The 22716-nt window shown below is 55.7% G+C and overlaps 2 protein-coding genes across 2 annotated transcripts; one reads left to right on the top strand and one right to left on the bottom strand.

Moving 5' to 3' along the window:
• Positions 1-992: 992 nt before the first annotated feature.
• Positions 993-10875, top strand: GAS2L2 (growth arrest specific 2 like 2). Its single transcript, XM_015078412.3, has 6 exons — positions 993-2737; positions 4166-4407; positions 5269-5376; positions 6472-6568; positions 7469-7721; positions 8255-10875. The coding sequence occupies exons 1-6, from the start codon at positions 2353-2355 to the stop codon at positions 9807-9809; spliced, it is 2640 nt and encodes an 879-aa protein (XP_014933898.3). The 5' UTR covers positions 993-2352; the 3' UTR covers positions 9810-10875.
• Positions 10786-21862, bottom strand: RASL10B (RAS like family 10 member B). The gene is made up of 4 exons (XM_027034364.2): positions 21622-21862; positions 18522-18885; positions 13803-13927; positions 10786-13269 (listed from the first exon to the last, which is right to left on the bottom strand). The coding sequence occupies exons 2-4, from the start codon at positions 18735-18737 to the stop codon at positions 12999-13001; spliced, it is 612 nt and encodes a 203-aa protein (XP_026890165.1). The 5' UTR covers positions 18738-18885; positions 21622-21862; the 3' UTR covers positions 10786-12998.
• Between the last annotated feature and the right edge of the window lie 854 nt (positions 21863-22716).

Below are 22716 nucleotides of genomic sequence, written 5' to 3'. Positions count from 1 at the left end.
AAGAGAGCAGCGGGAGCTCACAGAGTGGCCAATTTGGCAATCGGACAGGAACTATAGAAGGCTGGTGAGGGCGAGCACAGCTGAGAGTACACCACAGGAATAATACAGTTCAGAAGCCACTGCGGGGGACACCTCTGGTCACTGGCGCCATGAACAACCTTCTTGAGTCACTACCTAAGATTTAATGTCCCTGGCCAGGCACATCCAAACCACTGAGTCTGTGCCGTGGCTTTTTGGGAGCATCCCACGAACAACCATGACAGGGTGTCCCTCATGTCTGGTCATTCACCTCATCCCGCCTCACCCACTTCAACTTGCCCAGAGGTCCTTTGTCATCCTTAGGGTGTTCATTCACTTTCTCAGGGATATTCTGGGTTTTGGGGGACCTTCATAAAAAGCGGGATTGTCAAAACAAACAATATCAGCATAAAACTCCATTGGAAATTGATCACAGAGTAGTAATAGAGTCAGCAGGGAAAGCACGAGAACAGACAGGTAATCCCACTCCACCAGGGGCATAAGCATGCCTCCTGGACTCAGATGCCAAGCTGGGAAGGCCCCTTGAAAGGGGAGAAACTGCACTGATGTGTGAACTCAAAATTGGATCTCTATCCAGAAGAAACTTCTTAAAACCGGAAGAGAAGGAGCTACATTTTATCGGCAAGCATTATTTCCTGCCATTCCCGGAAATCTGGAGAACAAGATGAGGTTGAGTGTCCAAAGTAAAGCTATAATTTTTGTACTTTTTAAGATTTTAATATGTAAATTAATGGCACATAAAGCACATTAACTTGTAATGACCAGGTATAACACGGAGATTCCATGTTCATTTTAGTTGAGCAATAAAGGTAAGTTGCAAGAAGAAATATCCAATAAGGTGGTATGTAAGGGTTACCCAAGTGGGAATATATATATATATATATATATATAATATATATACACATGTATATACACGTATATATATACATACATACATATATTCCCATATATGTATATATAACGAGATTTATAATATATTTTTTAAAATATATATTATACATATTAAATATATAACAATATTTTATATTTAAGAGATTGGAGCCTCTTACCCTTTGAACATCATGTCAGTGAGGCCCTCCCTTGACCACCTCCCATAAAATTCCACCCACTGCTCCATCTCCCTTAGTGCTTTATTTTTCTCCCTGGTATTTATCACCATCGGACTAACTCTTGATTTATTTGTCACCTGTCATCCATCCCCCACTAACATGTATGTAGCCTCCATGAGGTCAGGCACCTCATTTACTGCTCTGTATTCAGGCCTATAATAGTGCCTGGCACACAGGAGGTACTTGATATTTATTGAAGGGATGTGCTGCTGTGGCCAGGGTGAGGTACGGTGGTTGACAGCCCCAACCTGCTCTAGAAAAAAAAGTGGTGGGAGGGGAGGATGGAGCAGGTTCTCAGAGAAAGTAGAGATCACCGGGCATAGACGGGGCTGCTGGGAGAATCAGCGAGAGCTGGGACCCACCCAGTCCTGTGTGTGCATGTGTCCTGAAACTTTCCACCTACATAATTCCTTTAGTCCTCACAACACCCAACAGAGGTAGACATTCCCATTTTACAGTAGAGGAAACTAAGGCACAGAGAGGTTAGGTAGCATATGAAAGTCCCAGGAGGATAAAGGAAAGGGGCCAGGGCTGAGTCCTGTCTTTAGCTCCTATCACTGTCTCTTTCATCCCCACCTTACAGTGCTCACTAACACCGAGGGCCTCGGCAACCCCTGGCCCTGCTTTTCTCCCACAATTCCCAGAATCCCCCATGCTTCCAACAAGGGAGAGAAGCCCGCCCCAGCCTCTCCTCCCTGCTCCATTGGATCCCAAGGCAGGCTCTGCAGGGCAGTCCTCGGCTGGCTGCCAGGAAGGGTTAACAAGGAGTGTTTGTAGCAGCCACTGTCTCCAAGGAGAGGAGGAGAAAGCAGAGTGGAGAGGCGGACAGCTGGACAGCCGGGCTCCACCAGCCGCTGGGGGGTGGGAGGCAGCCAGTGGACCTGTCTAGTCCTGGGGGCAGAGAGCAGTGTCCTCACCTCCACCTGTCCCGGGAGGTGGCAAACTCTGAGAGAACTGGGCAGCCCAAGAGTGAGGTCACGGCAGGGCCACCAAGTAGGGAAAGTTCCGGCAGGGACTGAGGAATGTGGGGGGGCGGGGGACCAGGCTGAAGCCAGCAGCAAGTAGCAGAGCCGGAAGTTCTGGGCTCTTGGAGGGTAGACGGGGAACCCCTGAGTCAGGGTCAGCCACGACCCAGCAGGTAGTAGTGAAGACACAACAGCGGCAGAGAGGAGGCACCCACCTCCTCCCTGTTGAGGGTCCAACCATGTCCAAGCCTAGGGGACGTGGGAGGAGGCCTGGGACTGTTGGGCCACCAGTGCGTAGCATCCGGCCCTTTAAGTCCAGCGAGCACTACCTGGAAGCCATGAAGGAGGATCTGGCTGAGTGGCTTCGGGATCTCTATGGGCTGGACATCAACGCGGCCAACTTCCTGCAGGTCCTGGAGACAGGCCTGGTGCTGTGCCGGCACGCCAACGCCATCACGGAGGCTGCCCTGGCCTTCCTGGCTGAAGCACCTGCTCGAGCCCAAAGGATGCCCCTGCCTCGGGCTGGGGTTTCCTGCAACGGGGCTGCCCAGCCGGGCACCTTCCAGGCCCGGGACAATGTCTCCAACTTCATCCATTGGTGTCGAAAGGAGATGGGCATCCAAGGTAACCACCCTGCACCCTCCCCCCAGACCCTTATCTTGCCAGGCATCCACCTACTCTCTGAGGCTCGGGCTGCAGCTGGAGTCAGGAGCCAGGGTCCTCTTTCCTCATTTGGGCCAGCTCATCCCTTCTCGTGCCTCAGTTTCCCCATCTCATAGTAAATCTTCAAAAAATAAACGTGTTGAATGATTCATTCATTCAACAAATATATAGTTAGTCCCTATCTTTGTGCCCAGCACAAAGGACCAAGAGGACTAAGACTCAGTGTCCAAAGAGCTCATGGTCTTAGAGAGACAGATGCATAGATACACAGATTACAGTCCAGTGTGATAAAAGCCCAAAATAGAGGTGTGTGTGCTGGGCAACCAGGAGAGGAAACAGCTACCTGATGAGGTGGAAAGTGGGGGCCAAGAAAGGCCACTCAGAGGAGGGAGACTTGAGCTGAGTCTTGGGGAACAAATAGAAGTTTGGAGGAAAGGGAATTCTAGGCAGGGGACCGCAGGGGCACAGGCACAGAGATGCTGTGTTCGGATGACTGGCAGAAGCCAGTGTGGGTAAGGGCACAGGGCTGGGGTGGGGGTGGGGGAGGACAAGGGGGGCAGGCAAGTGGACATTAGGGAGAGGCAGTCATGCTGAGGCTTGTGAGTCGCAGAGGAGTAGCCTGCCAGGATCCCTCATCTCCTAGGCCTTGGATCCGGCAGTGGGATGAAGCTGGATATTGGGCCATCCTCCAGGTCAAAGGCAGAGTGGGGTGAGACAGAGGGAAGAGTCAGGCCAGCTGCTGGCTGGTGGCAAGGCAGAGCGGCTCAGGATTGGAGGGCTGAGAAAAGCTAGTGTCTCACTGAGCACTTCCCATGTAGCCAGATTTCGTCTGCAGACACTTAACAACTGTCTTTACAACAACCCCATGGTATAGTCTACGCCCCATCTGACAGAGGAGGAGACTGAGGCTCAGGTTCTAGCCCAAGGATACACAGCTGCTGGGTGGGAGAACCGGGACGCCAACCCTGACAGTCAGGCTCCAGAGCCTGCACTCAGCCCTGCCTGGTTAGATGTGGGCTGAAGGTTGAGTTCCAGAGGTCTGCTGGATATTGGAGGTGGGCTGCGTGGGTGGGAAGCAGAAGTGCTCCTTGCTCCTACCCATTTTGTCAAACTGAATAGGAAGAAGGGCAAGGTGGAGTTAACCCACAGCTGGGCTCCGGGCTCCTGGCTTGGCTGTGTCACCTCCTTCCCACCCCAGCGTCTCTTGTGAGACGGGCCACCTAGTCTGCACTCAGTGCCTGTGCAGTTCTTCTCAGACCCCTCCTAGGGGGCTGGCCTGACTCCAAGATCCTGCCATCCGAGTCACCCCCTCGGGCCTCCACCCGGGGCCAGGGATGGCCCCAGGGCTCTCCCAGCTGCCTGCCCCCTTCCCCCACCTCCGCTTGCCAGAGGTGGTGATGTTCGAGACCGAGGACCTGGTGCTACGCAAGAACGTGAAGAACGTGGTGCTGTGCTTGCTGGAGCTGGGCCGCCGAGCCTGGCGCTTCGGTGTGGCGGCGCCGACCCTGGTGCGGCTGGAGGAGGAGATCGACGAGGAGCTGCGGCAGGAGCTGGCCCTGCCCCCGCCGGACCCCCCGCCGCCCGAGCCCCCTACGCGTCGGCCCTGCCACTTCCGCAACCTGGACCAGATGGTGAGGGGCTGGGGCACGCCCTCCAGGTCCCGCCTCCCTCTGCCACGCCCCTCCCCCAGCCCCGCCTGCCGGATCCGATCCACGCCCTTCTCGAGCTCCAGCCCCCACCCCGTCTGAATTCACAGCGTGGCTTTAAGTCCTGTTCCACTCTGAGCCTCAATCCTCATCGCATATAGTAGCAGCTAAATCGCTTATTACGTTTTTATTACAATCCGGCGCTCTAGACCTCTCTGAGTCTCTGCGGGGCGGCTTTTAAGAACTTTCTGACACCTTGGTTCAAATCTTAGTTCCACTGCTCCCCGGCTGTGTGACTTGGGGCAAATTATTTAACCTCTCTGTGCCTCAATTCTGTAGCGTGGAGGTGTAATAGTACCTTATATGACTGCTGAATATTAAATGAGCCAGTGCGTATGAAGTGCTGGGAACAGTGTCCGGCACAGAGGGGGGGCGCTTCATAGGAGCTAGCTCTTACTGGGATGAACCCATTTCTGCTATCCAGGAATCGAGCTCAGGGAGGCTCCTTAACTTGCCCAAGGCCTATGGTGCGGTGGAGACAGGACTCCAGCCGACGCCTGTCAAATTCCAATGTCCATCTTCTTCACCATTACATTCCACTGCCTCTGTCAGCTGACCCACAGACCACTGGACTATAGGTGACTGGACTATAGGTCTTGTTTTCACTGGGTCATTAAAAGTCTTCTGCACTTGCTTCTCAGCCCCCAGCCCTGACCTCAGCAGAAGCCAAGGTGCTGGCTCTGGGGACAGACCAGCTCCCTCTCCCGGGGCTTGATCCAGGGTGGGGAGTAGGGAGCTTGGGCACCTGTGCAGAGGGAGCGCTGAGCCCATCGTCACTACCCACAGGTACAGAGCCTCGTCAGCCACTGCACGTGCCCAGTTCAGTTCTCCATGGTCAAGGTGTCTGAGGGGAAGTACCGCGTGGGGGACTCCAACACTCTCATCTTCATCCGGGTAAGTCTGGGACAGGGGTGGGGGTGTCCCCCAGGATCCGCAGAATAGAGTTTCCTTTCATGGGAACATACCCAGGACTGAGGGCAAGGACAGGAACTCATCATTCACTCCAACTTATCGGGCCTTAGGGCTTTCTTTCTCTCCCTTGCAGAATTCCGAAGATTGCTGGCAGAGTTGGCAATCCTATCCCCTCCTCCCATTTCGGCAGCCAGAACCCTGTCCCCGTCTGCTCCACCTTAGCTGAGTGCAGAGGGGTGTCCAGGCAGAAGTGCAGTGTGAAGGGTACTGCTGAATTTCCTTTGCCTCCACTCCATCCACATGCCTTGTCAGAGCAGGGGGCCTGAGAACCCCAAGTTTGTGTTCAGTGCATGGCCCAGCCACATGGGCCCCATAGTCCACCCTTCACATGCCTGGCTTGGTACATTCTGCGGAGTGAGCAGTAGTACAGGTCTGAAACGTACCTCCCATACCCACACCCTCATACCTGGCAATGCCTTACCAGAAACAGATCGTACCCAGAGGCTTGGCCAGCAGCTCATAGGTATGCACGCCCTTTCCTTGATCACGGGTCATGCCTGGGGGCAGAGCCAGCTCCCTGGGGCTCTCACCTAGACCCTGGGCCAATATAGCTCCGTGAAGTAGGTAAGGACAAGGGATTGTGTTCCTCAGTTGAAAACTGAGGTGAAAAATGGAAGCCTGGAGAGACTGTGACTTGCCCCAGAATGGGGTAAGACCGGGATTCCCAGGGATTCCTCGACACACACACACTATAGAGCAAAGCCAGGGCCACGTTTCTGACATAGGCATGTGCAGGTGAAGGGGGAGAGGAGAGTGTTCTGGGGCCAGGCTGCCCAGTGCTTGGGAGATCCCTTGTCCAGCTGTGGGGCAACTCTCTGTCAGCCTGGTCACCACCCTTAACAACACATGCTATCCAATGCTAGTTGTGGAGAGGCAGGCTGCAAAATACACACCTGTGCGGAGTACCTGCGTGTGCATATGTACATGGATGGGAGTGTATGCTGGAAAACTGTGGGCCGCTCCAGGAAGAGGGAAAACCCCCCATCCCGTCCTCAACCTCATCCTTGTCCTCTACAGATCCTCCGGAACCATGTGATGGTGCGTGTGGGGGGCGGCTGGGACACACTCGGCCATTATCTGGACAAACATGACCCCTGCCGGTGCACGTCCCTCTGTGAGTCCTCCGAGAGTCCCTGTGGCTCTGGGTCGGGAGGCTGGGAGCAGAGGTGGGAGGTAGGTCTGATCTCCAGGGCCAGGAAGTATGCAGGGGATGGAGAAAGGAAGATACTATAGAAGGTACTGGTGGAAGAAGGAGGAGGAGAAAGAGAAAAAGAAGAAGAAAGAAAGAAAGAAAGAAAGAAAGAAAGAAAGAAAGAAAGAAAGAAAGAAAGAAAGAAAGAGGAAAGAGGAAGGAAAGGAAGAAAGAAGAAAGAGAGAAGGAGAAGGAGGAGAAGGAGAAGGAGGAGGAGAAGAAGAAGGAGGAGGAGAAGAAGAAGAAGAAGAAGAAGAAGAAGAAGAAGAAGAAGAAGAAGAAGAAGAAGAAGAAGAAGAAGAAGAAGAAGAAGAAGAAAGAAGAAAAAGATAAAGATACTGGTGGGATGCCTTCAGACATGGGAAGGAAGCTGGGCAGCCAAATTGCAATACCAATTATACCCACAAGATGACGCCAAACACACAGAATCAGCATTTGGTCAGGGTGCCTCTAGGCAGAGCGTGGGTCCGCCTCCAAAGCACCGAGTATGACTTGGAGGGGTCTTCAGTCCTTCCATAATTTCTATTAGCACCTCAAGCTACCCCATATAAACATGCAATCTAAGTAAAAGATTTGAACTTGCAGTATAAATGCAGCTTTAAGCAAGTCCCCCAGCTGGGCCTTCTGACCGGATTTCATCCCCTGAACCCCTAAAAGGAAGCTCTGGCACTGGCACTGGTACTGTAGGTCCCACTGTCTCTAATGTGGGTTGTGGGCGGGGGGGGGGGGAGGTAGGACAGTTGGGGGAGGAGAACAGTGGGCTCCATCAGCAGGAATTTAACCCCTTCTTCCTCTCTTCTCTCTGGGGGCCTGTGTTGGTAGCACACAAGACGGGCAGTTTCCAGAAGCCCCCTGTCCCACCGGTGCAGCATGAAGTGAGGGTGCAGGATGGGCCCTCGCTGCCTCAACCTACGATGACTATCAGCCGTTCCCAGAGCCCGCTGCCCCCCGTGGACTGGAAGACATACACCTCTTCAGGCCGAAAGCTGAGGGCCCTCACCTCCTCCTCCCCTAGAGCCCACAGTAAAAGAGGAGCAGAGGCGGGACTCCCCAGAGAGACAGCATCACTCCTGAGGTACAAGGGAGAAGGACAGAGCAGGGTCTCTTTCCCCTACGGAGTCCATATTCTCAGGGGGCCACCCCACCCCAAGATAAGGGAAGCAGGTGTCCTGGCAGTGTCCTTATCCCAGGTGTTCAGAACCAAAAAGGCATCCAGTCGGCACCATTGGAATCATGTAGCTTTTTCATATGCTCTCCCATTTCACAGATGAAGAAGCTGAGGCCCATAAAGGGAACAGATTTCTCAAGGTCCTTCTGCCACTTCACAGTAGAATAGATAGACACTCCCTCCCCCAAGACTGGTGACCTTTAGTTGTGGGACCTGAAGTAATTCGGGGTCCAAACCAGGCTTCTTTCTATCTGCTACACAGGGAATGAGGGAGAATAAGTCATAAGGAAGACTCGGGCAGGCACAGAGGGAGAGAGCATCGGTGTCATTCAACATGAAGTCTGTTCCCCCTGGTGTTCTGGCTAGGGAAAGGTCCTCCCTTCCCAGAGCCAGGGGAATGGACTAGATGATCCTGTCAACCTTGTGATTCTCCCTTTCAGGTGCCAGGAGAGGTCACCTACCCCATCTCGGAGGCAGTTGCCAGCTCGGGACAGCCCACCTGGCCCCCAATCCTCATCCCCCCGTAGAAGCCAAGACCCACAGGGTACCTCCTCAGGGAAAAAGGAGGAGAGATACTCCCCTGAACACCCCAGAGGAAGGACTCCCACATCTTGGGTTCATGACGGGATAGACAGCCAGGGAACTCATGCCAGAGCCCCCACCTCCCAGAGATTCCGAGCCCCTGAAGCCACAGCCAAAAAGACACCAGTGAGAGGACTATCCCCACTGCCTCGTTCCTCCAGCCCAGCCAAGCCTGTGAGCCTCAAGCCACCACCCAGGGGTGAGGCTGAGGGTGCTTCTGCCCAGCTCAGGGAGCCAGCAGCTGTCCGCTCTCCAACCCCTGTTAAAGGGCCCACCAAGATCCCTGTCCGATTGCCCCCTGCCCACCCCCCAACTCCAGGAAGTAGCTTCCCAGGTCCTGCAAGTGTAGGTACCATGACAGAATTGGGGAGCGGATCCATCCCAGTAAGGGCTGTCACTGGGGACCCGGCTGGGTGGAGACATGAGGACTCCTTTGTGGATGCGAAGCAAGGGGACCAGAAGCTGGACATCCAGGTGACAGCAAAGGCTGGGGAACCTCAGGGCTTGGGCCCACACCAGTGGGAGGGGCGATATCCTCCCCTGCTCCTGGGTGGGACCAAGGATCAGGCCATGTACCACACGCTCGAGGAAGAGCTTTTGACCAACATGAAGCTGCTAGAGGTGGGAGTTGCCTGCCCCCAGGGCACAGGGTCTGGGGTCATCCCTCGAAGTGGAGTCTATGTCCCCAGCCTATGTGGGCGATGGCCCGAGCCTGGGGGTCCTTATGACAAAGTTATCCAAGAACTGGCTCAGGGTCCCCCAGTCCTCCTTAAAGTGGACCTGGGAGCCTGGAAGGCAGCCCCTACAGGTTCCCCTAAACTAGCTGCTACCACAGGCCCAGGAAGCCCTAAAGGGAAACTGGGAGCCCTTAAGAGTGAGCCAAAGGTAAAGGCAAGCCTGAGTGCCAAGGTCACCAGAGTGAAGAAGGTCCCAGCTCAAGGAGGGCAGGACTGCTCAGCTCCTACTGTGTCTGCCAGCCTGGAAGCCCCCTCACCTTCACCCTCGGACCCCAATTCTGACAAAACCAAGGTATGTCTGGGCAAGGACAAGAGAACACTCCGAAAGCCCCAGAGAGTTCCATCCATCTACAAGCTGAAGCTGAGGCCCAGGATCCGGCCCCGGAGAGACCACAGACCCGAGAAGCAGCCTTCACGCATCCCGAAGCCACTGGCCTACCTCCACCTGGGTTCAGCCAGGGCACTCCCCAGAGGCAGGCTGGTGAGAGCAGTGCTGGACAGCAAGGGAGTGGAGTCCCACCCAGTGGATGGCGCCTCAGCAGGGGAGGAGGAAGAAGGAAAGAAGTGGAAAGAACCAGCTGCTCCACTGAAGAGCAGCCTCCAGGCTTTGGAGGGTGGGGGTCTCCAGCAGATTGATCAAGACCCACTCCAACCTGAGGAGGAGTCCTGGGTCTGAGGAGGGGCCTTCTCAGACCTGAAGCTGTGGTTCTGGGGAAGAAGGGAAGTGAAAAGGATGCCATGTAGCTGCTGGACCCCAGTTTTGAACAGAAAGTTAGGTCCCTCACCTCTATCCAGGGCCTTTGTCACGGGGTGGGGGGTGAGGATATGGGTGGGGTCAGAAGACAAATATAGACTCAGTCTGCTTGTTGACCAAAGGGACCACTCCAACTCCAGGGGCACTGGGGCCACCCAATGTCTTCTTGCCTTCCCCCAGAACAGCTCCCCAAACTCCTGGCCTCTGGCCATGCCTACCATTTCCACAACTCTTATAAGTTATTAAACACTTGTGGGTCTGTTCCTGAGCCCCCAGCTTCTTGACTCCCTCACTCTAGCATTGTGGTGGTGCAGGAAGGTAAAGCTTCAAGTGTTACCCACTGGAGTGGAAGGGGATGAGGCGCAGGGAACTGGGGGTGAGAGACGCTTCCTCTCTTGAGGTTCAGTCAACCTAGCCAGACAGCCAATCTCTCCAGGAAGCTGCTTGTGTGTCAGCACCATGGACAGGGGCAGAGCACTTCAGGACTTCAAAACTTTGCTCTGGGGTTTGGGAACTGAGATCACTCAGTCAAGAGGGATGGTTGAGATTGTTCTTATCTCATTCACAGCCACAAAAGGGCTGCAGAAGCTTGGTCACGAGTGGGAACAAAGACACAGCAGCAGGAGCTGGGATTGAGTCCAGTTATGAAAGTTTTCCCGAGAGTGGGGCGGAGGGTGAGACCTTTCGCTTTCCCTCAGGATGGTTTTGATCAGTTGGAGGGCTAGGGGGCTAGGGAGAGAAGATGAGTCCCAAACTCTTCCTCTTAATTCTCCTGGTTGCTCCAGGCTCTGGGACTCAGAGCCACCTCATTACCCTGGCGGTCCTTCCACAGCAGATCTCAGCAGGCAGGCCCTCTAGGGAACCCTTTCCCTCTCAGGGCAGGAACTGAGCCAACACATTGTACAGAAACGAGGGAAAACACTCCCTGATTTTTAATCTGACTTCCAATCACAGCGCAATGGGCATCACACACACACAAACTTCCAGACCCTGTGGTGGGAAACCCTGGGTGGGTGGGGACAGAGACTCAGAATGGGAGTGCAGGGAATCAAAATCAAATACCTGGGGTGCAGTGGAGGGGGTGAGGGGGGTTGGCCAGGCAATACATTCCAATGGCTCCCACAAGGGGTAGCCAGAGGCCTGGGTTCCCCACACCCACCTCAGGTGCCTCAGCTAGGGGTGACAGTGATGGGGCAGGTGAGATGCTGCCATCCCTCACCCCAGCCCCCTGGTGAACCAGGGGACAGGGATGCAGGGGATAAAAGGGGGCAGGCCCTCTTCCTTACCCTCCCAGCCACTCCCAAGGTGTGGGGAAGGGGAGCCACCTCCTCTGTTTCAGAGGGAGGCTCAGAGAGAGCGGGTCACTTGCCCAAAGTCATGCAGCAGAGCAGGGACTAGAACCCAGGAATATGGGACTGCCCCAGGTCAGGGCAGTCACTGCAGGGCTGCGGATACACCCCATGGGTGGAGAGAGAATCAGCTGGGGAAGTAGAAGGGAGAATCAGATTCCCTCTCACACTAGATCTGGATAAATTCCCCACCCATGACCCCTCCCCCAGACTCCGTTCCATCACCACTCTGGGCTACCTGATTTTTCTGGTCTAGACGCTGCAGCTTGGCTACATCGAGGCTGGGTTGTTCTATCTGCCCGTCTTCTAACAAGGGACCTTCTTATCTTCTCACCACACCAGGGCTCAGGGCTCAGCCTCAAGGAGCACTCAGCTGGGGGCAGGGGACACATGCCATTGGTCCCACCCTCCGAGTACCCCAGTAATCCCTCAGGCCGCTCCTAGTATCTTCAATGGATTTTGTTATTTCTAAATCGGTACAAAACTGACAGTGATCAGCTCCGGTGACGAGAGGTAGAAACCGGCCAGGTGGCCGGAGAAAATGGGGTGGAGTGAGTCAGGGCATAGGGCCAACTGGTGTTGGGACAAGGGGGCATCAGATCCTGAGGGCCTCCATCTAGGGGTGGGTATGTGGGCATATCTCCCCCAAGGACAGGGGTCTCCATAATTCTTATCCTGGCTCTGCCCCTCCCCAGATTTATCAGAGAAATCTGAGATTCAAGGCAGGTAGGGTCTGGGGCAGTCAGATTGGAGTGGGATGGGGAGATAAGAGTCTTCACTAGCACAACCTAACCCCTCCCCCTCACAGGGCACCACCTTGCCCACCACCAGCCCCCCAAACCCAACATCCCCCAATCTTGCAGACCACCCAACGCAAGGGGGAAGAGAGGCCTGGAATCTGGCATCATGGAAATAAATTTATCCTTTGGGGGATTCCCTCTCCACACTGTCAAGGAAAACAAAAAGTTTTAACCCAGGGGGTGATCTGGCTTTGGGGTCAGGAAGGGGATGAGGGGCACCCGGCAGGGATGGACCATCGAGTTAAGGCTGGAAGGTAGGTTGTTGTGTCTCTGGGGGCTGCTGGGCGGGGAGATCTCCCTGGAAGGGGGAGAACTCAGCCTTCTCCCCCTGACTGACCCTTGACCTCAACCCTCGGACCCTGACTATGGTCCTTGGGCCACCCGCATCTCTCTGCCCTGTGCCCGTGGTGCTGACGGTCCAAAGGCTGGCCTCACAGAGAAGCTGCCAGGATCTGCGACAAGGGGGTGAACGAAGTGAGAGCCCTGTGAACGGAGCCGGGGGCGGGAAGGTGGACCGGAGGGTGGATAAGACAGCTAAGGGCCAACAGACGCTTGGGCAGACAGACACAGGAGTAGACGACGCAGGGCAATGACAGACACACTCTCTGGAGAAGACGGGTGGGGGCCCCGGCCAAGGCAGCACCTCCCCACCCCCACCCCCATACCCCGCGCTCACCGCCAATCCCCAAAGGCTGAGGCGCCCCTTGGGGGCCTGGCCGGGCACTGCGCTAACTCCAGCACTAAGGGCAGCGGGCCCAGGAAGACCGCTGGCCCAGGAGAGGGCTTGGACTGGGCAGTTACCGGAGGCTCTCTCGTCCTCCGCCCCTCACCGGGAGGCGCGCGGCTGCGGGGCCGTCGCAGGCCCGGACCGTCAGAGTCCTACCCCGCCCCTCCGCGCCCGAGCCCGGCAGTCCCCGGGGAGGTCCCCGCCCGTCGGGATGCGGCCGCGGGCGGGCGCGTTGTCACATGATGGCGCAGCGGTTGCGGCGCAGCGCGCCCTGGAAGCGCAGGGCGGCGTGCACGTGCTTGCAGCGGGCGCAGCCGACGCTCTTGAGCAGCTCGCTGAAGAGCAGCAGGATGTGCCAGTTGTACTTGGCCGAGCACTCCACGTAGCCGCACTTCCAGGTCTTGCGCACCAGGTGTGACACGTTCCAGCGCGGGATCACGCGCCCGCGCTGCAGGTCCCGCTTGTTGCCCACGATGATGATGGGCGTCTCCGAGGTGCCGATCACCCTGCGGGGGTGAGGGGGGAATCTCAGAACTCCACAGTCCGGTCTCACAACCACTGGACTTCGAGAAGGGCGGGCTGTGCCTGGTCAATACTGCTACTACCATACTTGTGTTCCGCCTGCAGCGCTAAGCCCTCGGGATACCTTATATTGTCCAATCAGAACTGATCTGAAAGGTAGGTACTATTGTTATCCCCATTTTACAGATGAGGAACCTGAGTCTAACCTGTTAAGTGGCTTAAAGTCATGCAGAAGAGTGACCCTGACACTTTTTTTTTCCTCCCCAGAGCCCCTGCTCTTAAGCACTGCACTAGACTAGCCACCCTCTGGTAAGAATCCCAAAGTGAGTTATTAGAAATGGAGACATAACATAGTGTGTGTGTGTGTGTGTGTGTGTGTGTGTGTGTGTGTGTGTGTGTGAGGGGGGGGGAGAGAATGTGCGGGAACCAGAGGATATTTCATCTAGCAACTCTGCGCGCACCCCACTGTTGCACCCTTAAACAGGAAGTAGCCAGCATTGGTATCCCAGCCCCTCACCTCGTCTCTAGGATCTGCTGGCGGATGGTCTTGACGTACTCAAAGCTGTCAAAGCAGCAGATGTCGTAGACCAGGATGTAGGCATGGACGCTCCGGAGTCCCCTGCAACAGGCATCTGCCCACTCCTGCAACACCCCCAGCCAGTGCCAAGGTCAGGGCCACTCGGGGATCTCCCCTTGCCCCCAGCCACCTCTAGCCAAACACTGACAGCACTCTCACCTGCCACTGCACCCCAGACCTTCCACACCCACCCATCCCAGGAAGCCTGGCCCAGGAAAATGGACAAGCTCGGTATTGGGGCTCCCCCACCTCCAAGCCAGGATAGGGAAGGTCACACTATCTGACCTCCAGAGCCAATGCCCTCACTGTCCTGTGCACATCTGGAGCTGAGATCAGCCTTGTCCCATTTTTATCGCCCAACCTGTCCATCCATCCATCCATCCATTCGGACCTTTGTTCCAGTACATTTACTAAGTGCCCCTAAGAGCCCAGCCCTCTGAGCTAGTTGATGGATCCTGTGAAATCCTGCATCTTCCAAGGCTCAGCTTAAATGCTTCCTCTTCCTCCAGGAAGCCTTCCTGCAAGCAGAAGACTATGCCTTTCATCTCCTGTGTTCTTCTTCTTCCTCTTTTTTTAATGTTTATTTATTTTTGAGAGAGAGAGCATGGGCAGGGGAGGGACAGCGAGGGAGAATCCCAAGCAGGCTCCATGGCACCAGTGCAGAGCCCAATGGGGGGCTCGAGCTCACAAACCGTGAGATCTTGACATGAGCCGAAGTTAAGAGTCAGACGCTTAACTGACGGAGCGCCCAGAACATCTCCTGTGTTCTGAGAATCCTTTAGTTATACCTTGGTTAGAGCTGTTTCCATCCCCAGTTCCCTGCTTCTGTTGTGAGCTCTTGAGAAGGCCCTAGCCAGGTCTTCCACATTTTTACACACCTCCTTCTCCTCCCTGCTGAGTGCCTCCCAGCTGTGTTGGCTCTCAGCAGGCTCTTTAATTGCACTGCCTAGACTGGTGAGCCCTCTGCAGTCTTGAACCCTACCTGTTCCATGCTGGAATCAATGCAACGCCCGCCTATAACACTGCCCTTGGATTGCTACCCGAATTGTCCTTTCTGTGTGCTCCACGCTGCCGTCAGGGTCGAGGAGAAAAAGACTGAGACTGGACGCACAGTGGGGGCTGATGTGGAGCAGGGCCCAAAGGCGGCTCCGGGGAGTCAGAGCATCCTGAATGCTTGTCGCAAATTCTCAAGGAGGGGCCGCAGCTCAAGAGGAGTAGGCTCCTGGAAAGGCTGAAGTGTACTAAAGGGAAGGTTCCTTAGGAGACTAATGAGCTGATTAACCTTCCAGCAGATGGCAAATGCAAGAGCAGTGGAAGGCAGCTGGTGTGTGAACAAGAAGGGGGTCCCTGAAGCTGGGGGAGGGGAGGCCTCCGAGGACAAAGAGACCCAGGGTCTTCTGCCTTGAGGGCCCTGGCAAAAGACTCGGAGGAGGTGCAGACACGTCCCCGTGGTGCCAGCTTATGAGCTGCGCTGGGGCAGGGGCCAGGCTTGCAGGACTACAGCTGGTTCTCCACCTCAGAGCAGGAAGAAAAGAGGCAGGGGTAGAGAGTTAAGTCCAGCTCCAGAAAAGCACTTCCCAACTCAAAGGCTTAGAAGCTGCTGCAGTGGATTTCCCCAGGGAGATGATGTGGCATCTTTTCTTTGTGCTGAGTTTTAACTCTGGTGCAGGGGGAAGATGCTGAGGACAAATCTAAAACCACAGGGAACCAGGAGCTGGCTTCTCAGGCCAGGGAAGACTGCACTCAGCTGGACACGGTGCCCTCTGGGAGCCTGGGACCCCCATGTGCACACAGTTCCTCCCTCATCTCATGCAAGGGTTGGATATCAGCGGGAAATAGGAGGGACGGGGAGACAGGCAGAGAGGCTCCCACCTTCTTCCAGCCCTTCGCTGGGGAGAGGGAACAGCTGATGGCCTTTGAGGGTGATAGCCCACCTCTCCCCCAACACGCTGCCTCTTCCAGAGGGCCTCCAGCCTGCCCTCCCGCCCACTGCTCTGCTGGGGGGGGGGGCGCCTAAAAGGGAGAAGAGTAAGTCTCCTGATTGTCTGGGTTGTGCCTTCACTCCTGATTGAAGGGAGGGAGCAAGAAAACTGACCTTTCCTTCCAGCTAGCTCTGTGCGGGGTTCCAGACTGTAAGAAATCATCTTGGGGCTGTGTCAACAAAGAAAGAGCACTGAAAACTGAGTCCAGTTCTAAGGACACCTGGCTGCTGACCATGCATTTGTTGCTCTAACCTCAGCTTCCTCCTCTGATAGGAGGAGAGGGACTACAGAAGGAACAACTGAGGCTCAGAAAATGCCACTCTCTTCTGGGCTGGATCTCATCTGTCATTGGGGAAGAATGTATTTCCCTTTTCGTTTCAGACAGTGGCCACTGGGTTTTTATATTGATCTCTGGGCACGCAGGGTCCTTTCTCTATATTTCTCTGCTCAGGGTCCCTTTCTTGTGTGAAGCCTGGATAGCCTGGAGAGTCTAAAGCTCAGGATCAATCAGGAAGAAAGAGGCCAACAATCCAACAGAAAGATGGACAAAGGCATTACTAGTTGTCAAAAAAGAAACGCAAAAGCCCTTACACATATGAAAAGATGCTCAACTTTGGTCACAACCAGAGATGCAAATAAAAGCTATTCTGAGAATATCTCATCTCATCCATTAGACTGTCAGAACTCCAGAAGGTGGACAATACATCCTGATGGCAAGGCTTTAGGGAAACTAGCATTCATGTACAGTCCTCGCAACACAAAATGTGCAACTTTCTAGAAGGGGAGGGAAATCTGGCAATACCTTCCAAATATAGCTGCATTCATCCTTTGACCTGGCAATGCCATTTTGGGGGCTCGTTTCCACAGAAACACCTCCCTGTGTGCAGAGAGACTACGAACAAGGCTATTTATGTGGCATTGCTTAAGACAGCAAAAAGACTAGAAACAACCCACTCGTCCAACAAGAGGGGACTCCATTGTACATCTCTCCGATAGGGCACAGTGTGGCCATGCTACTGACATTCAGGTACTAACATTCGGGGAAGATCTCCAGGTTAAAACGTAAAGCAAAAAGACAAGGTGTAGAGCAATTTTTTTTTCTGTAAGAAAGGAATAAGAATACATTTTCTTATTTATCTATAGAAACACTGGAAGTGGGAGTAAAAAACCAATTGACAATGGCCATAGAGAGTGGGGCAAGAATCAGGGTGAAGAAGGCAGGGGCGAGATTGAGATTTCTCTGTATGTACCTTTTTACAGTTTGAACTTTTAAAAAAAAAGTTTGGACTTTTTTTTTTTTTTTTTTTTTTTTTTTTTTAAGAGAGAGAGGGCATGAGCAGGTAAGAGGGCCAGAGGGAAAGAGAGAGAGAATCTTAAGCAGGCTCCAGGCTGAGCATGGAGTCCGATGCAGGGCTTGATCCCATGACTTTGGGATCATGACCTGAGCCGAAATCAAGAGGTGGATATGCAACTGACTGACCCGGTCAGGCACTCCACAAAGTTTGGACTTTTAAACTATGTCTTACCCATTCCAAAGTCGATATTAAATTAAAATTAAATCTACAACAAAATGTGAAAAAAGAAGCCGCTCAATGTGCAAAACTGGCACAAGATCTGAGTATCCACTTGGGCCGCTGTTCAAGTCCACCGTGGAGGAGAACCAGAGGGCCCTGACCCCAGACGCACTGCCCTGATCTCACTTTTTCCAAGAGGCCCATGTGTGGATCAGGTTTTTGTCTTTGGTGTTAATCCCCCACACCTGGGGTGGGACAGACAGGTACCCTTGGGCTTGGGCCAAGGTCCTCCTGCCCGGAGTTGCTGAGACAGTGCTGAGACCTAGCCCCTGCCCCAGAGATTGCTGTATTTGTGGTCACAACTGGCCAAGCTGTGGCCCCTGCCTCTCCTTCCAGAGAAACTTCTGAACGCTCTGGTCAGGGGCTTCCTTCGGTGAGCAGATATGTCTTAGAGCTAAGCCTCCACTAGCACCCTATCCCCTCTCAAGCCAGAGGTAGAGAGACGGAAGGGGGGCCTGGTCCCTGCAGGCTGGGGAAAGGGGCACTATAAGCCAGGACACTGGGGGCATCTGAATCCACCCCCTGCAGGAAGGGTGCCCAGTGAGCCAGTCCTGAGGCCAGGGGGCAGGGCATCACTTAAAGAACGGCCTGTAGGCAAAGGACCGGTTGGGGCCTCCAGTCTCGGAGAACATACCTTTCCCAGGCCCTGGCTTTTTCTTCCGCTGTCCTAGATGACAAGGGTCTGAGGCCACGGTGGGCACAACCCAGAGTATTAATAGCATCTAGTGTTCCTGCCTTTTTCTCCACTGCCCTTTACCTGCCCAATCTCACTGAGCTGATGCCGACCACGGCATTTACTGTACTATGTAATAATTGCCGGTTTGCCTTCTCACCCGACGGTGAGTTAGTTCCTGGAGAGCAAACTGCACATCTGTTTTGCCCGCCATTCTGCCCTGGTGCCCACCACACGTTATACACTCATTAAAGATGCACTGAATAAAGCCGCACACACGTGATGGCTCGAGACAGGGTGGCCTGTGGTGCTGCATGGAGCCCTCAGAGCCTGAAGGATGGGGACAGGGCCAGAGCCTGGAAAAGGCGGGAGTCCAGCGCCTCCCCCACCCCTCCACTCCCCGGCTAGCCACACCAGCCGGCCCTCCTACCTGCAGTGTGTTGACAGGGAAGGTGCTGATGGGTGGGAAGTCGAGGATCTGGAGGTCGTGCACGTGGCCGTTCATGACGACAGCAGGCAGGTAGAGGCGGCGGGCGGTGGTGGGCACGCAGACCTCGCTGAACTCGTTGTACAGGAACTGGCGCACGATGGCACTTTTGCCCACGCCTCGCGCCCCCAGCACGGCCACCCGGTAGGTGGAGACCATGCCTCCCGCCCCGCTCCGCCACCGCGTCCTCGCCGCTGCCTGGGGCTCCCCCGGGCTGCATATTCCAGGGGCTGGGGGCTCAGCCACCGTCAGGACCCACCATTGCTGCCCCTGTTTTGCCCCGGGCCCTCTGCGGCCTCCACCTGGACTGTGGGGACAAGAGGTGGGCTTGGTGGGCCCGCTTTTCCCTGGACCTGGCCTGTACTTCCCCAGCCCAGGAACTTGGCTGAAGCTGTTACTGCCTCTCAGAAAGCCTTCCCTTTCCCAGAACACCTAGCTCCATCTACCCAGAGCCTCTCCACCCTCCCTTCTCCATTTTTTTTCCTGCCACCCGCCCACCGGTGGGAATCACTCTTTCTTGTGTTATGATAAGACATGTGGCCACTTCCGACCCCCCCAGCCAGGCCAGGCTGCAGAGCAGAGTGGGACGCACCCTAGACTTGCTCCAATCCCCACTTTCCCATAGAGACCAGGATGAGCCAAGGCCGAGCGTGTCTCATCAGAGACACTCACAGCATTTTGTGGAGAGAGTCCTTTGTTGGGCAGGATGTTTTACATCCTGTTGGGAACCCTGGCCCAGATGACTGCTCTGGCTCTGGAGCACACTACTTGTTGAACACTTAGTGTTAGCACAGCCACATGGTTATCCATAGTCAAAACAGTAGCCCTCAGGGATGGGTAACCATCCCCCTTTCCAGAAGACTCAAGAGGGAGCGAGAAGCATGCCCAAGGGCACACAGCTGACAGCAACAGCCTCCCCTCCACAAAGTTGCAATACCTCCGACCTCCTCCGAGTTTAGTGCTTCTAGCAGGTCAATGCCTACAGGCCAAGGGCTATGTCTCATTCTCTGGCATCCCCCCAAACTCAGAGGGCCTGGCACATAGCAGGTGCCCAGGAAAGGACTGCCACAGGCTTGGACCTTGCTATGCTCAGTTTCGGTGACTTCGGAGCTTAGGGGTAAACCCCGGCTATGATGTTTCCTAGCTGTGGTCAGAGGGCAAATCACCTGCCCAGTCTGCACACATATAAAGTGGGGTTAACAGGCCTTACTTCTGGGATAATCCAAGCAAACCTCCTAACCAGCTGCTTTCTCCTTCTGTTGGGGATGGTGACCAGGGAGGCTGGTCCACGCCTGAGACCTCCTGTCCAGGGACTGTTCACAGGAGGGTGACACCAGTGCCTACTATGTGGGCCCAGGGCAGACGGATTTGCTGGATTCCGACAAGGCCATGCTTTTCAGGTTATGTGCATGTTCTCTCTGTGGATATATGTTCTTTCCATATATGCGCAGTTCACAGCTGAATGTCCCTCAGTCTGGCCTGGCCCAGAAAATCCAATCTATTGGGTATGTGTACAGACAGTAAACAGAAGGCAGGATTTGGGGTGAGACCCACCAAGGTTTGGTTCCCAGCTCTGCCACCTAAAATGTGTCCTTGGGCAAGAAACTTCATAGGGTGTTGTGAGGTCATGAAAGTAAAACCCAGTGCCAGGAACAGCAGGTGTTCAACTAACAGTGGCCACGGTTATGTACGGGGGTCCTTCATTCACCTGAGGTTTACTAAGATCTCAGTGGGACCTCCTAGCAACCCCAGGATGGGTCACTATCCACTGTTGTGCTGTTGTTCACATACATGTTGTATGGTGTGTGTGTGTATGAGAAAGAGAGGGAGGGAGAGAGACTCTTCTCCCTGTTTTATTGAAGGTAAAACCAAAACCAAACACCAGAGACTCAGGGAAGTGAAAACCATACAGCCAGCTGAGCTATCAACCAAACGAGGATCCTGATCTCCTTTCTGTCCCATGTGGTGTCCTTTGCCCAACAGGTGTTTATCTACTTCTATGGGCTTCCCACTGAGGTAGGTACCAGTCCCTCCTCCCCCCAAATCCCTCCAGGCCCTGGGCCCCTCAGGCATCCCTGGACACTGTCAGCTTGGCAGAGAGCCTCAGCTGGGTTAATTACATAACCAGCACAAGCAGGTGAGGAGGGGGGCATACTGGGGGAGGCAGAGAGGACAAGGAATGCAAGAAGAATCCCTGACCTCTCTCTGGGTGTGGCAACTTAGAGGTATCTAGGATGTGTCCTACCTGCAGATTCTCCCGGACGCCACGCTCCCTGCACAGAAATCAACCCTTTCTGGAGAATTGCTGGGAAATAAACGGGGCATAGTGCTGGAGCCAGGGAGGGGATGCAAGAGAGGCCCCTAGGCTGGGGCCACCCTCCTGGAAGTCACCAGGCCCAAGTGTGGCCCTGTCCCTGACTCAGAGGTGACTAGTGTCCCCTCCCTCTTCCCAGGCGGGGGTCCTGGGTCTAAGTGCCTATTAACCCAACATCCCTAGTTGGGTGGGGACTGAAGAGGGCTGTCCGGAGCATCAGGGCCCAGCTCCCTGAGGGCTCCCTCCCCAAGGCCTGCGCTCCGCAGTGAGTCTGCAGACAGCGCCCCGGCAAGAGACCGGGACACACACAGGGGCCAAAGCCTGCTTCTTGTCCCCTCCCCTAGGCCTGGACACAGGAGTCCTGCTCCAGACTGGCGGCCCTGGCTTTGCGGTCCCATGGGCAGAGTCACACGTCTGCCCGCTGTCTGTCCCCACACGTTCATGTGGGAGTGGGCGGGTGGGGGCGGCAGAGGACGCTGGGCTCCCCATGACCTGATTGGTGGGAGTCTGGGGGGGATGCCGGAGCCCTGCCTGCTCTCCGCCTCCAGCACCTTGCAGGCAACCCCCCCCCCCCACCAGCTCCCGCTCTCACGTGGCCGCCCCGCGCCGCTTCCCCGCCAGCCCGCAGTCCCCCTCCACCCTCCTCGCCCCGGCCCCCGGGCCCGGCCGCCCCGCTCCCACCCGCCCCCCGGCCCTGCCCCGCCCGCCTCCCCTCCTCCCGCCGCTTACCCGGGGCCGTCCTAGCTGCCCCCGGCCCTGGCCGGCCGGCCGGCGGGGCCGCGCTCCCCCCGGGCTCCGGCGCTGCCCCCCGGCTCCCCGGCCCGGGGGGAGAGGGGTGGGGGCGCCCCCCGCTGCCCAGTCGGCGCGGGCTCAGCGGCGGGCGCGGAGGGCAGGTGCGGGCGCCGAGGGGGCAGGAAACCTCCAGCCCAGCTCTCCCTCCGGAGCGCGCCGCCCGCTCGCGCCGGCTGGAGGGAGGCGGAGGGGAGCGCGAGGCCGCGGGGAGGGGGGTGGGGGGGTTCGGGCTGGCGTTCCGCTGGGTCCCTGAGCCTGACAGATTCGCTCGCGCGGCCCTGGACGAATTCTTGAACCCTGCGCCTCTAGACTTGCACCCCCCCCCCCCCGACTCCCCCTGGCAGGTTTTTATTTCTCCCCTGGAGGGGTGGGAGGAAGGCGCCAGAGAGGCCCTAGAGCCTTTTGCTTCCTTCACTCCAATTCCCGCCCCCCCCCACCCCGCGTCCACCCCAGCTGCTCTCTCTAGGTCCCCCTCTGACCCTTCCCACGCCACAGTCTGCTGCAGGGCGGGCGCACCTGTGTGCCCTGCACCTTGTCCCGCTGGAGGACAGAGTGAAGGGTGGTCACTCTCGCCCTTCACCGCAGCAGTGCAAGAAGGGCACACCAGGCTGGCCGCAGAGCGCAGCGTATCTCCTGCCAGTGAATGACCTCCACTCCCCTCAACCCACTGCTCCCCTCTCTTCTCCACACCGGGAGAGGCCAGCATTTGCAGGGGCTGCATGCAGGCAGAATCACCTATATATTTTTTTTCTAAAACCAGCGGCCACAGTGTCATTCATCATAGCTAGCATTTGTGGAGTGCGTCCTGTGTGCCAGACAACGGGCTCTAAGTTTTACCTGCGTCCTCAAACTTAATCCTCACAATTCTGTGAGGTCGATTCTTTAAAAAAAATTTTTTTTTTCTTAACGTTTATTTATTTTTGAGAGACAGAGAACGAGCAGGGGAGGAACAGAGAGAGAAGGAGACACAGAATCTGAAGCAGGCTCCAGGCTCTGAGCTGTTGGTACAGAGCCTGACACGGGGCTCAAACC

This window comes from Acinonyx jubatus, chromosome E1 (genome assembly GCF_027475565.1).
Source record: "Acinonyx jubatus isolate Ajub_Pintada_27869175 chromosome E1, VMU_Ajub_asm_v1.0, whole genome shotgun sequence".
Taxonomy (NCBI): Eukaryota; Metazoa; Chordata; class Mammalia; order Carnivora; family Felidae; genus Acinonyx; species Acinonyx jubatus.
Note: the sequence above shows the minus strand (reverse complement) of the source record. Positions and strands in the feature narration are given on the sequence as shown.